The sequence below is a fragment of the Akebia trifoliata genome, chromosome 16 (genome assembly GCF_017979445.1).
Source record: "Akebia trifoliata isolate Shusen 1 chromosome 16, ASM1797944v1, whole genome shotgun sequence".
Lineage (NCBI taxonomy): Eukaryota > Viridiplantae > Streptophyta > Magnoliopsida > Ranunculales > Lardizabalaceae > Akebia > Akebia trifoliata.
Window position 1 is genome coordinate 30,229,756 of NC_141390.1, and position 19,871 is coordinate 30,249,626.

Genomic DNA, 19,871 nt, shown 5'->3' on the forward strand with positions numbered 1-19,871 from the left:
CCTCTTTCGTGAGGTTCCCGACTACATTTAGCTTATGCAGTAAGCCCTTAAACCCCTAGGTTACCCCTAGTGGACGAGTTTGACTCGTGAGGGTTTGCAGTGAAAGAATATACCCACAAAATTCTAACATTTTACAAAAATATTAAAATCAAAATCAAAGTATGTAAAGTGAACATAACGACATTTCATAAATCAGTCAAAGGTCATTTATGTTTGAACAAAGTTCTAAGTTTTTATTCCTCATTTTCAGAAAATTTGAAAGATAACTTGAGTGCTTGTGTGATTTTCTGATTTTTTTTAAAAAAGCAATATCTTTTTAGGAACAAGATTTCACCTCCTAACTGTTAAGAATGGTCGGTTCTACCTAAGTTCTAACTCGAAACTAAGCATCTTGTCTGGGATTGTGAGAGGTGTGGATATTCACTTTAATACCTCTAAGGGGCTTTATCTGTGATATTCCAGTTTACTCACGTTTTTACCATTGACGGCTTTCACCCTACTGCACTATTTGGTCTCATTGGACTCTTTTTTTCATTTTTGCAGTTCTAGCCATCTTTGACATTTTTCTCGTATTTTCTGCTTTTTTTAGATTTTATCACACTTCACCATTTTCTGGTATTCTTTTTACAAAAAAGCAGGTAACCCTTTTCAAGGTACCCAGTCTAATCCTATGGTTGCTGTCCAAGTAATACTAACTTCAGTTCTGTTTTTCTTCTAACAAGCCAACAAAGGGACAAAGAAGTCATAGTTCACTAGACTAGGTTTTCCCTAACACTCTAGTCAGAAAAGAGGGTCAACTTTTGTTTTATAAAATCTATCTTTCCAAATACTTAATCAGAAGTAAATTTCTAAAGTAATTCTTTCATGATTTTCTTAATGAGGATAACCAAAAAGAACTTTTGATCAAAAGTTAGAACATGAGCCTGAGATTTGAAATTCATATGTAAAAAATATATACAAAGATTTTGAAGAAAATATTTCGAAAGTGTTGAATATTTTTAATTTTTTTTTTTTTTTTTTTTGAACATGAAATTAAACTAGCAATGAAATAAACCTGAAACTAAACTACCAATGCAATGCAATTGTGAACTAACTTAATACCCCCAAACCTAAATGACATATTGTCCTCAATATGCAAGCAGTAAGGAAAAATAAAAAGGTTAGATCACACCTGAAACGGATTGGGCATTAATGTGTAAAGTCTTGTTACAACTAATCTGAAAAGAATGAAAGTTATAACAATGATAATTTTCAAAGCAGTTTTTTTTTTCTGCATAAAAGAAATCCTTTCTAAAATAAAAAAATAACCTAATTAAGAAATTAAGAACATCCTAATCTAAAATTTAAACCTATCTTAATCCGAACATTCAGTAGTCTGTGCCTTTTTCTCCTCAATATAAGCTAACATCTATCTCTGCTACTCAATCAACAATCAGTGACCAGGCTGCAGTCCTAGTGACACTCATTGATTTGGTTTGATAGTGGACTTGAAGATGAAGAGAATGAGAAAGGGATTAAGGTTAAAGGTTTTTTTTTTTTTTTAATTTTTTTAGAGAAAAATTTTATTTCCTAACTACACTACTTATTAAAATAAAAGCACATGGGTTGCCTCCCAAGCAGCGCTAAGTTTAACGTCTTCAGCCGGACCTATCAAAAGGTCTGATATATAGGAATTTTCCCAACATTCATTTTGACGGACACAACGATCGATTTCCTACCCCAATTAATAGGTAGACAAATTTTTACCATCGTTAGGACTTGTAAATTATTTTTAAAAATGATCAACAACCCTCGTTTGTCCTCAGTTCTTAGTGTCATCACCTTTTCAAAACAAGTTTCAATCATCATATTCCCAAAGAGAATGGAGGTTGTAAGACATGAAGGGTCTTTACACTTTTGTGAAATGATGGGTTGGATGGGATACGAAATTGAATCAATAATGATCGGAATTGGTGTGACTAACAAAGTAGAATTGGTCGTTGATTCCTCTTGGACAACAGTATCCTCTAATGGCGGATCAATTTGCTTAGCCAAATCTGTACAATCACCTTGCTTATTAGGACTTTGAAACATTGGTTGGCTCTCATGGGTTATCTCATTTGAAAATTGTCCATTCTCTCTTTCTTCTGAGGGTACAATAAGCTGACCTAGTTGGACTTCCATCGTTGCTTCGGTTGGAATTGTAACCTCATTGGTTTGAATTTGAATTTCAATTGAGACAGGATTATCAATTGTTGATGGATAATCATCGACATCTTCAAAAGAGTAGAACTGGTCACTAAGGTTATTTTGAAAGAATGGTGGTTTTCTGGGATTGAGATATCCTCATTTTCGAATTTATCAAATTTTCCTTCTTCTAAGGACAACGCTAGGTGACTCAGTTGAGTTCCTATGTTAACTAAAGCTTGACCCATATCCCATTGTTGTTGATGATTTAACAACTGTTGTTGATGATTTACCAACATTTGTTGATGGAGCTGTTGTTGTTGGATTAATTGTTGTTGTTGAATTAAGAAGGCAGACATCATAGACTCTAATGACGATGATTGAGGAGAAGACAAACATGAATGAGTGGATGTTGGCTCAGGCTCTGTAGCTCTGTAATCGGAGAAATATTGAGAATCATATGATTGTTGGGAAATTATGATTGGATTCATCATCGAGGTGTTATGCAAATAAAAATCCTCATGGTTACCAAAATGACTACCCTGAGTGAACTCGTTCTGACACGGTATGGAATTTTGGGGAAACAAATTATCTACGTGGTATGGTTGGTCGAACGAACTGGGTGTCGGCATCCAATACGAGTTTTGAGAATGATGCATATTGGCCTGTGTAGTATGAAGCATGGGCTGACTCGGACAATGCTCGGGAGAATGATCATAATTATCACATAAGCCGCACGAGATCAATGATTCTCTCATAAACTCCATGACGATATAAATCTGCTCGAGATTCTGTATCTACTGTAACATACACTATGGACTTGCACACAAGAGAGGGAGGAATTCACACGTGATCACTGGGTTCCTAAGACTAGACAGCTCCTAACTGGTTCAAAGGATTAATCAAAGCCTCCAACCCAAATCTCTGAAATCGGAACAGCCAGTTTAATCTCCAGAGGAGAGGTGGCGTACAATGCTGAGCAAGGGCACTCTTAGATCACCTATCGTCTTGAATAGACGTAGTCTATCCCCTGAATTCACGTAGAACTGCAGGGCAAGATTGCGCTAGGCACTGTTCACGATCAAGAAGTGCAATTGGTGCAACTTTTGATTAGCTTTGCTTAATGAGTTCGATGGAACCTAGAGTCCAGTCTAACCAAATTTTAATTAATTAAATGGCTGTGAATTCAATTTTCCTAAACGGGCAAGATATCGGTGATGAAATCCGATTCTTATCTTATGGTGCCATCCTCGTAAGGGTGCCCTTATTACTAGGTGCAATCCAATGTGTACAGATTAGTCACTCAAAAGCAATACAGAAACTCATTAGCGAGTGATGCGTGAGTGTTTCAAAATTTACCTCCCGTTCTAGACGGGGGATGATCGAGTTGAGTCGACTCGGGCCACCAACACCAAACTTGGTGTACGAACCCGAGGGGCTGAGATAGTTTCGTCCCACTATCGTCCGTCCCTAAATCTATTACAATCCGAGCCCTCTCGGATGAAATTAAAAATTAATACAAATCCAAGTTCCTAATACAAATTGTTTTCTAAAAAAAAAAAAATGCAGAGAATTGAAAATTGCTGATCTTCTTAATGAGGAAATCAATTCAGTGGATAAAAATTCCACGTGTCACCTTTCGTCAATTTTCGTTGACTTCCATCGAGTCCTTCACCTGAACAGAACAAAATTATTCAAATCAGAATACTAAGGAAAAAAAACCAATATGACCATTACAATTTCCATGATGTCAGAAACTTATCCAACAAAAATCAACAGAAAATGTTGCCACGTCACCGCGGCGCACCTAGGGGTAACCGTGGCGCGGTAAAGTTTGGATGAAAATCGATTTTTCAAATTGGAAATGGTTTCTGATATCCTGAGGATTGTAATGAAATTTTTTCCAATTTTTTTTCTGTTCGTTTGGCTTCTGTTTCAAGTAAAACACATTCGGTTCTGTTTCGGAAACTATTTCGGATACTTTCCGAATTGAAAAATGAATCAACTCGCTGTCCCCGGCAGTGGCGCCATTTTTGATCAATTGTAAAGCTTGCAATAAAGATGCAAAGATAAAAATTTGAACTAAGACTTTGGGCAAGTCGAATTCGTTCCACAGGGACAATGAGGATTCAAGGATTCATTCGGATAAAAATGCCAAAACAAAATTTAGAAAACAGATTTTTCTTAAAACAAATTGATTTGTAAAAATAAAACAAAGAAGAAAGTAGCAACTAATTGGTAAATGAAATTAAACTAACATATAGATTGAAGGTATAAGGAAAAGAGTTTAGAGAATTCAAGATTACCTTTGCAAGTTACCAAAAATGCTAATTGATTCTAGAACATGACTCAATCCACGTAGCAAGTCATTGCTCGTGGATCGGAAAATGATTCGATATAACCATTGATTGGAATCCAAAAGTCTTTATGAAGGTCTCTTGTTTATGCAAGATTATCCGACTTATGCTTCCATTCATCACAGACATCATGTTCTGTTCTTGAGCTATCTCTATAACACTCTTAAATGGAAATGGAAGTCAATTGGAAGATTAAATTAGAGATAAAGATACACAGAAGTAATGAATTAAAATAGCATTAATGGAGTGAACTTGCTCTCGGCATTCTTGACTTCTCTAATGAGAATCTAGCCGATCATCGCAAGAATCATATTGCAACAATACTACAAGCAAGAAGATAGATGGAAAGGAAATGTAAAATAGAAATGCAACTTGATTCCTTTCTTGAAAATCTCTCAAAAGAGTTACAATAGAGCCAATGGCTTACTCTTGATGTTCTCACTACACTCAAAAGCTCACCCAAAGGAAAAATTACAGGGAAGAAAGAAAGAAAAATCAGAAATTATGGAAGAAGAGAAGAGGAGAAGAGTCAAGAGGGACCCAAGAGGGGACCCCTTCTTTGAAATCAACCCTCAAATTTATAATGTTCTTATTCGGGTAATCGAGGTGATTTAGCGGACAATTCGATTCAAATGACCCAATCAGTTACAACCACCGAAGCTTCTGTAAAAATCTCGAGGATAAATTTCTCGAAATGACCGCGGCGCGGTGACGTGGCGCCCAAATCGATCGATATTTTTCTAGAAACTTCCTTTCGGCCCGCGTATGGTAACCATAATTGTTATTTCTTTTGTTGGTTTCCGAATGTGCCCTTTTCACCTGAAATTAGTAACAAACTATTGTTAGTCACATTAATTTGGGATTTAATAAAATTTATTATTATTTTAAGGGAACTAGTATTTATATGATGATAATCTCGGTGAAATTACGGTCCCAAAATGATATTATTGGGACCTTATCAAGGAGGAGGAGGAGGACGAGAAGAAGTGAGTTTTTTATTCAATGCGTTGTGAAGAAGAGGGTGGGTGCAGGGGTGGAGCTGGTAAGGAGCTAGTGGAGGCAATTGCCCCCGCGGAACTTTGAGACACCCCCATATTTTCAACTAATTACATGCCCCATTTGTCCCCATCCCCCCACCTCTCCCCCCCCCCCGCCTTCCCTCCCTCTTCAATTTTTTGTTGATGACATTACCTCTTGACTCTTGATTGGGCCTTCTCATATACTAATTGAAAATGACCTAACTATCCTTTTCTTCAACTTCTAACGACAAACCTCTGAATTTCTCCCTAAAACCATTCATCTTCAAGCTCTTCAACTATACAACTAAACCATAGTTTGCCCCCACTACAAGAAAATCCCGGCTCCGCCCAGGGGTAGGTGTGGAAAATAATTCGATGAGGGTTTTAGTAGAAAGTAAGTGGGCATGGAGAGCAAGTCAATGTGTGTGAAAAGTAAGTGGGCGCGAGTAATGTCCCTATTTTTATTGCTATGTGAGATGTCTGGGGACTGCGAGAGTTGTAGACGTTTGAGAGCTTGTTATCTTTATCATTAATAGTGGATTGATCTACCTTTTCCTAGTGGACATAGGCAATTTGTTGAATCATATAAATTCTTGTGTTCTTTGTGTATTCGATTTGGTTTATTTTCTTGCTCTAATTTTTGCTGCCACATGAGAAATTACTATGAATTTATAAAATAATTACAATAAATTAGAAAGAAAGAGAAGCTCTCTTTATAATCAATCTTCAACATGTATATCCGTTTTAGAACTAACAAGCACATTTCATTTATAATCTCATTGGTTACTCTATAACTCTATTTTGGTCTTAAAATTTTACTAGATGGAAAGCTTGGTCAGGTTATATCTTTGACACAATTATTGTTCAACTTTCAAAGAAAGAAAAAAAAAACAAACACAACAGAAACATGGAGATCTTTATCAAAATACAGTTTTACTAGGAACACTGCTTCTTCTTCTAAGCTTGCAAACCAGAAGTGTAGGGAACTCCAGTGGTCTTGACCCAACTATCACCATCAATGAAATTAGCGGCAGTGAAACCAACAGCGATATCATTGGTTATGGTCCTGATGCCTTTCCACTTCACTCTGTCGATCAAGGAAGCACGTGGGCCCCTATTACCGAATTCGCCATAGTAGCAAGTGTCGAGACCAAAATCACCCATCCATGGAAGCCATCCGTCTGGATGGATCAAGTCATTAAGCATAGAGAACATGACTATGGTCCTAGAGTATTCCTTCCACGGGCGACCAAGGTATGATGGAATCTTATGTCTGACAGGTGCAAGCAAGGGATCGGCTTTGATCGTGCAATCTTGAATAACGATTCCTGTGGGCTCACGCTCGTCTTTCCTTCCTTGGGCAGTCACAATGTTCTGTTGGTTGTCCAATGGTTTCCTTACTACCATATTGCAGTGTTGGAACACAACTGCTGCATTTCCAAAGATGAAGTCAATTGTACCAGAGATGGAGCAACTTCGGTAGAATTGACGATGGGTGTGAACGTAAAGGGTGTCTTGGTAGCCATCCATTTGGCATTTAAAGAAGATTGACATATCAGATTGCACCCTCAATGCCACAGCTTGATGTTTCTCTGGACCTGCACTGTTCTCAAATCCTATGTCCTTGGCCATGAAATTGTCTCCGACCACCGCTGTAGGATTGATTTTCATAAGTTATCATGTATATATAAAAAATGTACGACTAATCGTAAATGAACATGGGTATATGTTAGCATAGTCTCACGTTGCCTGGGTACTTTTGGAATGTGCAATGTATAAAGGGGGGCAACCTTCTCCTTGTAAGCCGGTTTTCAAGAATGAGTTAGGTCCATGGGCTTTAACATGGTATTAGAACGGGTGTACCTCAGGGATGGGACGGGTTAGTATCTCTAGCCCAGCGTGGAGGGGGAGAGCCATGTGTCTCAAGTCCTGACGTTGAGGGGGAGTGTTAGCATAGTCCCACATTGCCTGGGTACTGTTGGGTGTGCAATGTATAAAGTGGGGGAACCCTCTCCTTGTAAGCCGGTTTTCAAGGATGAGTTAGGCCATGGGCTTTAGCAGAGCATATAGCCTCGAGATTCATGTCAGGAGCGTGGGTACAAGTATAAACCATATAGAGTAATAGAGTCACACATATTAAAGAAAAATGATAGTGGTACCTTAGATAGTATGTAGTCTTGTAAAGGACAACTCTGTGTTCTAGAAGAAAATTGTTAGTTATTTTTGATGTCAAGTTTTCTTCATTGTTTTAATCGTTAGAGGTGCAAAACACGTTTTAAATGATACTTTTTCTTTTTAATAAAAAATTGGAGTTTTTTTTTGTTTTTTTGTTTACTATGTTTTTGGGAATGTGTGTGCAGTTGAAGGATTGATGAATGCGACATACATACCGACTGTTGCAGTCTTGAATGTGGGGGTACCATCGATGAAGTTCTTGTTTCCGGTGATCCTTGTTATATTTTGTCCATCACCAATCATCATCAAGTGGGTCGTACTCTTATTGATCAGCAAATGTTCTTCATAGACACCTTCCTTAATGTAAACTACAAAGGTTTGATTGCTGTTCTGTGGAACGACATTGAGCGCTTCCGTAATCGTCTTAAACTGTCCACTCCCATCCTTGGCTACAACAACATCAGGTTTGATGTTGGACAAAGGATCTGCAAGGAGTTTACGTTTCCCGTTGGATACCCACCCGGGGAAACCATCTTCATTGGGGATTTCTGATTCCTTCGAAAGAAGTCGGCGGTTGAAAATCGGGATATCTAACGAGGTGAGGATCGATGATATCTCAGTAACAATAGCGAGGGCATTGCTAGTGAGCTCACCCGAGCTATTAAGTGCTTTTCTCATGGACTCACCTGCATGACCCGTAGTATTCTCGAATCCATCCAAACATGTCTCTTGGTACGTGATCGCGGCACTAAGCCAGATTTTCAGCTCCGCGAGTAATTCATCGACCATACTAAGATCAAGCTTATCGAATTGTTCAAAAGAATCCTGGAGATCCGAAATCGCATAATCCATGAGTTCCTTACAATTCTCAAGAGCTTGTGTGCTCCTTGGGTCTTTCTCTAATTCTTGAAGGACAATTGAGTGCTTAGCAGCCTCTCTAATGTGGGACATTGTAACGTTGAATGCAATCTTAACGAGATCTCTGGGATCGGTGGCGTTTCCCGCTCCTTTGGAGAGGTTATCAATGCAGGTTTGCTTATAATCAGTGGGTTGACAAATGGCTTGGATGGCTTTCATCGATGTTTGTAAATTGGCATCACCAGACCCACTAGGTGTGGTGGGGCTAGATTGGTTGGAATCATCGTTGTTGTGGGTGACACCAACGGCCACAGCAACGACCATGGCAACTAGGATCAGAGATGAGACCCCAATTATTACAAATTTTTTCTTCTTCCCTGCTTCATTTCCTACCTGGTTTGCTGTGACATGCCCATATCCCCTATTTGATTGCATATTTGATTGATTGGCTCTATTTATGCACTATTGGAGATTAGAAAAAAAAAGGAAATTAATTCTTTTCTTCTTTTTGAGACACTAATTTGCTAGCAGGGAAGAAATCTGATACATTTAAAAAACAAAAAAACAAAAAAAAAAACAAAAATGGAAGATAAATATTGTGGGGATCTCTGATTTTGATAATTTAAAGGACATTTTTATATTAAGGAGGAGAGGCTAAATGGGTAAAAGGCAGTTAAGTTTGTTACCAAACATGAGGTCTAAGACAGAGAGAGGATAGCCACGACAAAATAGAGGGTAGTTGCTCTGTTGCGCTTAATTTCAGCACAGCCGGACCAATTTAGTCCAGCTGCTTTGACATGGATGGCCATAAAGGAAGATGTAGAACTTTTTTGCTGCCATAATATTGATATCAAATGATGTCTCACATGCTAAGGAGTTGCCACCTGTTCACCTATCTATAAATCAAAGATTTACAAATCCTTGACCAGTATAACATTTCCAAGGATCATTTTCTCATAAAATCTAGAGGAATATCTTGCAATCTCAGCCATCCATTGGACACTAAAAATTTTCCTTGAAAAAAAAAAAATAGAATATCTATTTTTAATGGGCCCAATATATTTTATCCCATAACCTCTACTCTGCATTGTTGTGAAGCCCTAATGAAGCTGATGATGGCTTCAACTGCATATTTTTTAATTAGTAATCATATATATATATATATATATATATATATATTTTCTAATAATAATATCTCTAGAAGAACCTCCATTGCCAATCAAAGATCCATCCTTGTTAGGGATTAATCTAATTATTGAAATAGGTCTCCAATACATGGAGCTTTGGGAGGTTTGTTGGAGGAGATAAAGATAAATCACAATTCATTTAGCGAATCCCAAGGCTCAGGATCATCATTGAATGAGATCTCGAACAGATTGCATCGAGTTTTTATTAGGTTATAGGGACTCATAACTTACCAAACCATGGTTCAACTCAAAGGTGACTAATGCCATTGGTTATCAACGTTAGGCCTATATTCAATTAAGTTTGAACCATTACTAAAGTCTAAGGCCTTGCTCAGATACGAAGAAAAAAAAAATAGAAAGCAGATTTGAGAGAAAGTAGTTTCACTTAATTTGTTTTACTTTTAAAAATATTTTTTTAAAAATTAATCCAAACAAACTTTAATAATGATAGATCAGAGGAAAAGGTCCTGATCCTGTACCAAGTCATCCAATAGGAATTAAATCTAGATCAAGAAGATGAGTTTTTTCTTCCCATTGGGGTAGATCAAGAAGATTAACTTTGTGTTTTTGGGCTACACTTAGTAGTAGTGCTGGGGAAATTTAATTATATATATTACAAGTTATTAATTATTCTTTCGCAGTTATTTAGTTACATATAAGTTCATTTTTTGGATTTTTATTATCTTCTTTGAGAGTCTAATTAATACGTTTATCATGGGTGGTCTTCTGCTGAATCTCTGTAAAGCACATTTTTCTTTTGATCTTTCTAGCTACACAGATCGAATCCATAATTTCTTCTAATTAAGATGCCATTATAAATAAATGGAACAAGAGATTAAGAGTTTGATCTCTATAGAGATATAAAAAAAATTTCAATATGATTGGGTGAGAAAGTAAATAATTAAAAAAAAAAATCTTTATTATACAACATTAATGCATCCAATCCAATTAGAACTCAAGATTACCAAATTAGTATTAGGATGGGTGACCTGAAGTTCTTGTATTACATGGTATTTAATCAACTAAAAAAATAGGCAAAAAAAAAAAAAAATCAAAGAAGAAAGAAAGGAATCCTAGAATCCTTTTCATACTAAGCCACCCTTAAAAGGCACCCCTGTTGCAGGTAACCAATTATCCCCCAATATAAAGTTCGAGACTGTGAAGTTAGCTGCATCAGTACTCAACGGGTGGTAACCAGGCCATTTAACTCTGTTAACAGTGCTTGATCCGGGCCCATTATTGTTGTATTCAGCGTAATATAGCGTACTTAATGCGAAATCCCCAGACCATGGATTCCAACCAGATGGATCAATCAAGCTATCGATGAATGATTGCATGTAGATGGTCCTAGAATACTCTTTCCATGGTCTACCCAGGTATGTCTTTGTAGTACCATTGCTCGAAGCCAAGTCCGAAGCCGCCTTAATACTACAATTATGAATAGAAGTACCTGTGTTTTGGTTTGGGTCTGTTCTACCTTGGGCAGTGAGGGCATTAAACTGACCTTGCATGGGTAACCTTGCATATAAGTTGCAATTCTGAAAAACAACCGCGGCATTACCAAATATAAAATCTACGGTGCCATAGATATCGCATTCTCTGTAGAATTGTCTAAGAGAGTGAGTATACAAAGTGTCTTGGTATCCTTCAAAGCTACAACTGTAGAAAGTCGACAAGTCTGCCCCGTTTCGAAGTGCCACAGCTTGGTGCTTGATTGCTCCTGCGGTATTGCGGATCGTTATATTTATGGCCACGAATGCTTCTCCAACCACAGCTGCAAAATAAAGATACAAAATTAATTAGTTAAAAGGCCAATATACTGCATGAGTCAGAGAGATGTTAACTTTTAAGACATTAGTTAGATGTTAATTAATGTTGGGTTATGTCTTCTATTCTTGTGTATGAAGAATTGTCGTGTATTCAATCTGGATCTTTCGATGATCCGACCCATTTGGTTTGGACTTGGATTAGACCCGTTTACCTTCTTTGTAACCCTAAGTATATAAAGGGTAAGAGATGAAACCCTAGAGAGGTTGGAGAGATATGTAAGAGACAGAGAGAAATTATAACCATTTTCTTCTTTGGTTATCATAGTGAAATCGTCGTTTTTGCCTATTGACGTAGGTCAATGCTTTGACCGAACCACATATCTCTTGTGTCTTATGAGATTATTCATGTTCTTATTGATTTATACTTCGGATCTGAGGTTTTTCTCTAACAATTAACATATCCTTAAAAAGCATTATCAATTTTGTCTTTCGACCAAAATAGTAGGGTTTCAGTTTTGTAAATAATTTCTAAAATTTTAAGATATTTATGAAAATATTATTGCACAATAATAATGAATCCATTCCTTTTTTCCATTAATTAAAAGACACAATAAAAAATATTTTTTAGCAATATTTATACAAAATACATGATTTTAGAAATTGCTGACCTTAGATTGAATCTTGGAGGGAAGAACTTCACATTCTCCATACTCCAAATTATTATAATTAATTACATCTACTGTGCAAGGTATTAGACTATAATATATTAGTAGGACAATTAAAGTTTCATAGGGAATCAAAATTTAAACAAAATATAGAATTTAATCTAATGTTAGAAGCAAGCTTACCAAATGTTGCAGAATTGAATGTAGTCCACCCATCCACAACACTCCGATTGCCTGTGATCACAGTCTGGTTGATACCATCTCCAATCATCATCAAATTCTTCTTGTTCTTAGCAATAGATACGTACTCTTCATAAACGCCAGAAACTACGTAAATCAAGAAGTATCCATCGCTAATATCGGTCTTGTTTGGAGCTGCAGTTACAGCATCGTTGATGGTGGTGAAATTTCCGCTTCCATCCGGGTTCACGACTACAATGTCACGTACTAAGACACTGTCCTCAGTTGTTTGGAGAAGCTTTCTTCGGCTTACTGACTCAAAGATTTCATGGTTTCGGCTCGACATTCTCAAAGGCAAGTTCCCATTTCGGCCCACTTCCATGTTGGAGAACAAAAGCTTCCTCCCTAGCCCCCACTTCTCTTTCTTCTTCTTATGAACCCAACCACGCGTAAACAGTGCAAGAGAGAGGCTATACAGTTTGGTTCCATTAGAAAGAGGAGTGTAAAGCCCATTCCCTACATTCCAAGCCGAGGAAGTCGCTTGAAGGCCATCTAAACAAGTTTGTTGGTTTGTTAATATGGCACTCAGCAACGTTTGTAGGTCATCAGTTTGCAAGTTAGGTAAAGTTGTTGAAGAATTGATAGTATTGCTGGTACTCAGCAGGAAATCCATATTTAGTCCTGCTAAGAGCCTGCAATCTTCGAGAGCCCGAATTGCAGATGTTGACAAAGTCGATGATTTTTTAAGATAATTGTCTACCAAAGCAAGAAAATTCCTTGCAGTCCATAAAGACCGACCAACGGAAAATCTGCCGTAGTCATAGATATTGCGTGGTGCACCACGCGGGAGCACGGATTTACAAAAGTTAGGATAAAGGGTGGCATTGCAAATATTGTCCGGTGAGACAGGCGTTGTGGGGGATGGTATCAAGTCTGCTAGAGATGGAGAGAAGAAGAAGAGAATGAATAGAAGAGGAATGGTGTAGAGAGAAAGAAATAGCTTCGAAGCCATGGTTTTTGGTTTGATTTGAAGAAATGGAGTGGTGGGTTAAGTTGATATATATAGAAGGTTAAGAGTCATTAAGTCTTATTTATTTGATTACAAAAATATATGAAATTATATATTTGAAGTCGACTTGTATGACTTCTCAAAAGCGCGTAGATCTCCATTATTTCATTTAGTCTTCATTATGATTAGACAAGCCAAGCTGTTTTCTTATTATGTTTTGTCCCTTGAGCCGACTTCCAAATTACATGGTCTTTGCCTTCCAAGACTATTGAGGATGCATGGTGGTGTGATGTCCTCCTAATATCATCCTTAGAGTCTACACCATTCGATGGTTCTTGGGATTTGTACTACAACAATGTGGAGAGATCGTCTCACAATGTCACTGAAGTAAAACACGTTAAGGAGGACACCGTCACTACTTACAAATTCCTTGCAATTGACTGGATATTAATGGGTTTACGTGTGGTTAGTGAGGATGGTGTCAAATGCCAAAGTGTCACGTTATCTTGTCATGTTCAGATCAATCCTAGCCTTGGAATAATAAAATAAGAGAACAAAAAGAAAAACAGAGTAATTGAAAATGAAATAAATTTAATTTTACTATTCTAGATCTAAATTATTAAGATATGTTATGAGATGCTCCATGTGAAGGATACATCTCATACATAATTAATTAGTATTAGAAAAAAGATTTTAGACATCACTTTTGTTAAAATAAACATAAAATTTTAAATCTAAAGTGAATTTTCCATGAGTGAAGGGATAGCACAACAAAGCGTGGAACTTTAGACATCGATTTGTGTTTTGTCTTTAAACATCATTTTTGAAAAGATCCGAATTTAAAAAATCCAACTTTTACACGTGCTTTTTCATCCGAAGAATAGATAGACATCATTAAAAAAGTGATGTGTAAGGTCTTTTTTTATAACGATATATGATTACAATTCATATATTCTGCACCTTCTACGATTTCATAGGCCTTTGAAGTACATGTAGTAATTGGTTACATGGAATACTAACCGTTGATACAGAGATGATAAGATTAATTATATCCTAAAAGAGTAGGGAAATTGGGCATTGCTTACTAATTGTTTTCCACTTGTTGTGAGATGTTTGGTATTCTTATTAGGCTTGGATTTCAAAAGGCAAGGCAATATCAAAAGGGACCGTTTCCCGACGAGAGTGAGCTCGGCCCAACCTTTCATGATTGGGATTGTGCACCCGAGGCTAATTTTTTGGTATACATATTGTATTAATTCTGAGTATGATTTTCTTAATGTTTTTTTTGCTTTGTGAAGTTCTTTGTGGCCGTGGACAAAGAGTGTAATCTTTATTGTTTATAGTGGATTTTTTCTCCTTCTCCTCTGTGGATGTAGGCAATTTGTCGAATCACATAAATTTTGTGTGTTCGATTTTATTTTTTAATCTTTATTCTTGTTACGCTTCCACACAAGACCACTTATGTACCACTAGGATACCACCATTCCAACCAACTTGGACTCTAACAATGAGCTAAATGTGAAAACACATTGAGCACCAATGGAAGTGGTATGATCATGAGTAATATAATGAGACGCAACAATAATATGCAAATCAAAATAAAGAGAATACAATACATAATTTACGTAATTCGGCAAGATTGCTTATATCCACTAGTGATTATAAGTTCTTTCACTATTTCTATGCAAGATGGGATTACAAACTCTCAATTGGACTTCCTCTCAATAAAATTGAACATTTCCCTCATGAAATTCTTAAAACGAGTTTATAAGAAGTTGCTCTTGGTGTATAATCCATTCTGCTCATATAATACCACTAAAATAATACAAGACACAATATAATAGGCAGGTTTAAATTCTCATTAATGGGAGTAAAGAAAGTGTGATGATCCTCCAAACATGGTATTATAGTCATGACTCATCGTCCAACGGGTTTAATCTAAACCATCTTTGAGCCTAGACATCAACTTTTCATTAAATGATGGTATACCACTCAATTGACATACAATTCAAGGGAATTTTTTTATTTGTGCAAGCTTCGCCTGTTATTTTATAACTGCATCGCACGTTATTTGCTTAGTGATGTAAAAACAAAATCAAATACTAATGGAATTATTTAATTGATGATTAAGCTAGCCATTAGGGATTACTAGAATTTACACAAACCTAACAAAGTCAAAGTCAGTGCTTCAAACCAAACCATAGTTTACTTATTGAAGCCAAACACAAATGAATGTTAGGCGACAGACCAAAATATAAAAACATAAAACAAAGAACAAGGAAGAAGTTTGACTCTGAGCTTTCAAATACGTGTAGGGATTGAACAGGCTAGTGATTGCTTAATAGGTTACGGCGGCAGTTTCGGTTTCCCATCGCTTTGCACTAGTTTCTAGGCGTGCACCTTAATTCGGTTCAAACCGAGAACCGAACCAAACCATAGAATTTGGATTGGTTTGGTTCGGTTTACAATTAAATCCGTTCGGTTTCGAATTTTAAAAATAAAAAACCGATGAATTCAGTTCGATTCTCGGTTTAGATAATATAAAAAATCGAACCAAACCGAAAATCGAATTAATATTTATTTTTAAAAAAAATATTAGTTTAATATATATATATATATATATTCTTTTTTTCATTTTTCATTTTTAACGAAACTAAATCGAGCCCTTGTCTCGTCTCTCTCTTTCACTCTCGTCTCTGCGATCGGTTGCCACTGGCTAAAACCCTCGTCTCTCTCTATCTCGTCTCTGCGAGCAACTGCCACCGGTTAAAAGTTAAAACCAAACCCTCATCTCTCTATCGTCTCTGCGACTGGCTGCCGGCGGCTACCATCGGCCAAAACACCTCGTCTCTCTTCTCTTTCCCTGTCTCTCTCGTCTCTGCGAGCGGCTGTGAAACCCTCATCATAATCTCTGCGATCGGCTACCAGCGGCTACCGGCTGATCTTTGCGACTGCAACCTGACTAAATTATAGAATAGATACCGGGGTGTCTCTTATTAAAGGTCCGTTGAGCGCCTCATGGCTATGTCATAATAGATCCGAACACTTGCCCCGGATCGACTTCCAGATCATAATTGCTCTAGTGAATAACTAAAGAAAATGGATAGATGGGAGATAGAAAAGAAAGGAACTAATTCTAAATATCTCTCAGAGGTTCACTAATTACTTGACTGTTGGCGGGTCTCTTTGTATGTGTTGTCCGGAAAGAGGAGGACTCAATGATTAACAGCCAACATGTTCCTCTCTCTTTCTCTCTCTCTGATTGAGGTTGCAGCTGCGATTGCGACTACGATTTACGACCAAACCATGGAACCGAACCGAACCAAAATTGAAGTATGGTTGGTTTGGGTTGGTTCGGTTCTAAAACAATTTGGTTCGGTTCTGGTTCTCATATAATGGAACCGATCTTTATCGGTTCGGTTCTGATTTTGCTCTAACCCGAACCAATCCGAACCGAGTTGCACCCTTACTAGTTTCCATTTGATTGATGATCCTGTACTCCCTAAGGTTTGGTAGCTACCTGCTCCCTGTCTAAATTGTTAGCAAATATCAGCTTAATTAGTACTATACTTACATTTCACATACTCCATCTTTGTTCTACTTGATCTAGTTTTTGTCGACCCATTCTCTAGTTTTATGTTATTGGGTTTGATAATATATAGTAGCGAACCACAAACTGGTCCAGACTACATAACCCGTTCGAGGCATGGTTTTTAGACTTGGTATTACGTCTCGTCTCGTTCAGCTCTGATACCAAGTTGACTCGGATGATACGTCTCGTTTCGTTCGAGGTTTCTTGTTCGATATTGAGACAATGGTTTTTAATCATTTAAAAAATCTGAAAAAATTTGAAAAAATTTAGAAATAATTCCTATAAAAAAATGAATTCAAAAAAATATAAAATTTAAAAAAAAATCAATTTAGAAATGAAAGAATTGAGGGTTGAGACTTTAATTCATTTGTATCGATTAACTCGGATGAGATTTTGAAAATCTCCTTCGATACGTCTTGTTTAACTCACGAGTTAAATTATTACCGTGCTGTCTAGTTCGTATCACTCGTAATAATCGAAAATATCGTTCGAAACGACTTGTTTATCTCACAATACGCAATCGTCTCATAACACTTTGTGAGTTGATCTCGCTAGACTCTGATACCGAATTAATTCGGGCGATACATCTCGATCTCGGACGAGTTTAAAAATCATGGTTCGAGGTTCAGTTCATAGTGGGCTTGTCAAAAGTATCGAACCTAACAAACCCCTTTATTTTAGTAAATTTTAAAGATGCCCATATTGTTTGATCAATATTAGATAATCCTTATTTTAGAAATCCTAAGATTAGGCTAATATTGAAGATACCCATTTGTTTTTAAACTGATGATTTTCTCTTTGACCTGAGACTTCTTCTATGAGATTAACATAAATGACTTAAATATATGTTCTAGACTAACTCTATGAACATGATTTGTTTACTAGTGGCGAACCACGAATCCGAATTTGAACTGTACGAACCAAAGAACCAGATAACATACTTTCATCTACTAATACTATTTCTTTTGCAAGTAATTACACCAATCCATGTGCTATATTGAATATGAATTGTTACTTCATCGATGATTAGAGCAAACAAATATAAATTAAAAGTCAGCTAAAAGTAAGTAGAACCTCATTTTTTTTTCTTCTCCATTTGTTTTCACACTGGTCATAACCATTGTGAAGGCTAAGGAAAAGTACATTGATTAAAGGGAGAATGGTAGATGGGAAATTTCCGAGAGGCATGACTTGGCTATTACATTCTCTCGAGTAAAAGACTTAAATCAGACAATAAAACATTGATATAGAGTTAAGGTCTTGGGGTCTTAACTGTAAAGTCTATAAATGTGTTTCCCAAATACCAAACCCCTATGCATGTCAAGATTGTTGAACTCATTTCATATATTAACTTGACAAACGTCTACATTAAAGTATTTTATGTTCATTGATGATACACATGACCCAACACTTTGTAAATAACATGACAATGAAGGTTCCATGCCGACAAATGTCATTATCTTTGCAACTGTTATTATCAAATAAGCATGTTCTACAACCAAGGTTTAAAATCTCGTTTGATTTCAATGTTTCGGATTCCTCAAAAACTGAAATGAAATCAAAATATTTATGGAACATTTGAATTAAATCTCTCAGAAGATACCCAAGTCAAGAGGAGTGTCATTAGTTTAAAAATACAAGGATTTTAATAGTCACAAATTTAATAGTCTTTGACAAGATATCGTGGTCAAGGGGATGGAATTGGGTTAAAAACTTGTGCTCCAAAAACAAAAAAAAAAACCAGAGAAGACAAAGAAAGAGAAGAAGAAGAAGAGGAGAGTGAAAGGAACTGACCTAAAAGACTTGCTCCATCACTTTTTTAACACTGACAATCAAGCTCAAATATATATATATATATATATATATATTAGAAAAATTCTATTTAATATGAGTTTTTACATGAAATCTACGTGTCTATGATATTGGATTGCTCATAGTAATCATTCATGTACACCCATCGACCCTTAGTAAGATTTGAAATATTACTTAGTCATGGCAGCATAATTCATAAAGTAAGGTTTGTTCAAGTAACAAACTTAATAAAGTAAAGGAGTTTTTGTAATAAAATTGCAACAGATAGGTCTGTCCTGTAAATCTCTCTAAAATTAATTCTTTAATATGTTTATTTTTCGCCTTAATCTATTTTGTTTTACCACTTTTTATATGCATATATCATCATTAGTGGAGTGGTTATAATGGAAGGGAAGATAAATTTGGATTAAAGAATTAGATTATTAAAAAATAAATTGGTGCAAGTAGTATTTACTTGTATATTTTGGGTGATGTGAAGTTCTACGTAAACCTACCAATGATTCTCATATTAGAATAAAAAAATCATCAAAGTAGTGGCCTAGTGAGTGGGCATATTTATAGTTTTATAAAGAATTGAGGGATTTTGACCATTTTAATCACAAAAAAAAATTAGAAATTTTAGTTTTACCTATGAGTTGGTCGTTCAAATGTTTGGCAATGACCTCAAGTCAAATCAATATGATCGACAATATTGACAGTAGAAGAGCCCCCGCCATTTTGTTTGGTTTTAAATCATAATTTTCTTTTTCTTTACTTTGGTATTTTTTATATTAAAATCGTAGTAGAATATTTTTGGGCAACTCCAATTATGAGAAGGAAAATAAAAGATGCTGATGCCCTCATTGCTGACATGGATGTATGTACAGAATCATACATGCTTTTCATCGAGATACGACTGAAAAATATATATGGCTATGTGTACACCTCCAAGTCAGCAATGTGGGAATCGATGTCAATTTTAATGTTACTCCAGCAAGACTCGTAAGAGAATGATTTTAAATCATTTTGTTAAAAGAAATAAAAATTAAAAAATTAAAAATTAAAATTTCTTGGAGAGAATGGGCTTTCAATTTTGAAACTTA

General features: G+C 36.2%; 2 protein-coding genes across 2 annotated transcripts; both read right to left on the reverse strand.

Annotated features, from left to right (window-relative positions):
• Positions 1-6,284: 6,284 nt before the first annotated feature.
• LOC147383438 (putative pectinesterase/pectinesterase inhibitor 21) lies at positions 6,285-9,172 on the reverse strand. Its single transcript, XM_086429404.1, has 2 exons — positions 7,933-9,172; positions 6,285-7,194 (listed from the first exon to the last, which is right to left on the reverse strand). The coding sequence occupies exons 1-2, from the start codon at positions 9,008-9,010 to the stop codon at positions 6,500-6,502; spliced, it is 1,773 nt and encodes a 590-aa protein (XP_086285530.1). The 5' UTR covers positions 9,011-9,172; the 3' UTR covers positions 6,285-6,499.
• Positions 9,173-10,666: 1,494 nt separating this feature from the next.
• Positions 10,667-13,391, reverse strand: LOC147383439 (putative pectinesterase/pectinesterase inhibitor 20). Its single transcript, XM_086429055.1, has 2 exons — positions 12,380-13,391; positions 10,667-11,536 (listed from the first exon to the last, which is right to left on the reverse strand). The coding sequence occupies exons 1-2, from the start codon at positions 13,386-13,388 to the stop codon at positions 10,848-10,850; spliced, it is 1,698 nt and encodes a 565-aa protein (XP_086285181.1). The 5' UTR covers positions 13,389-13,391; the 3' UTR covers positions 10,667-10,847.
• Positions 13,392-19,871: the final 6,480 nt, after the last annotated feature.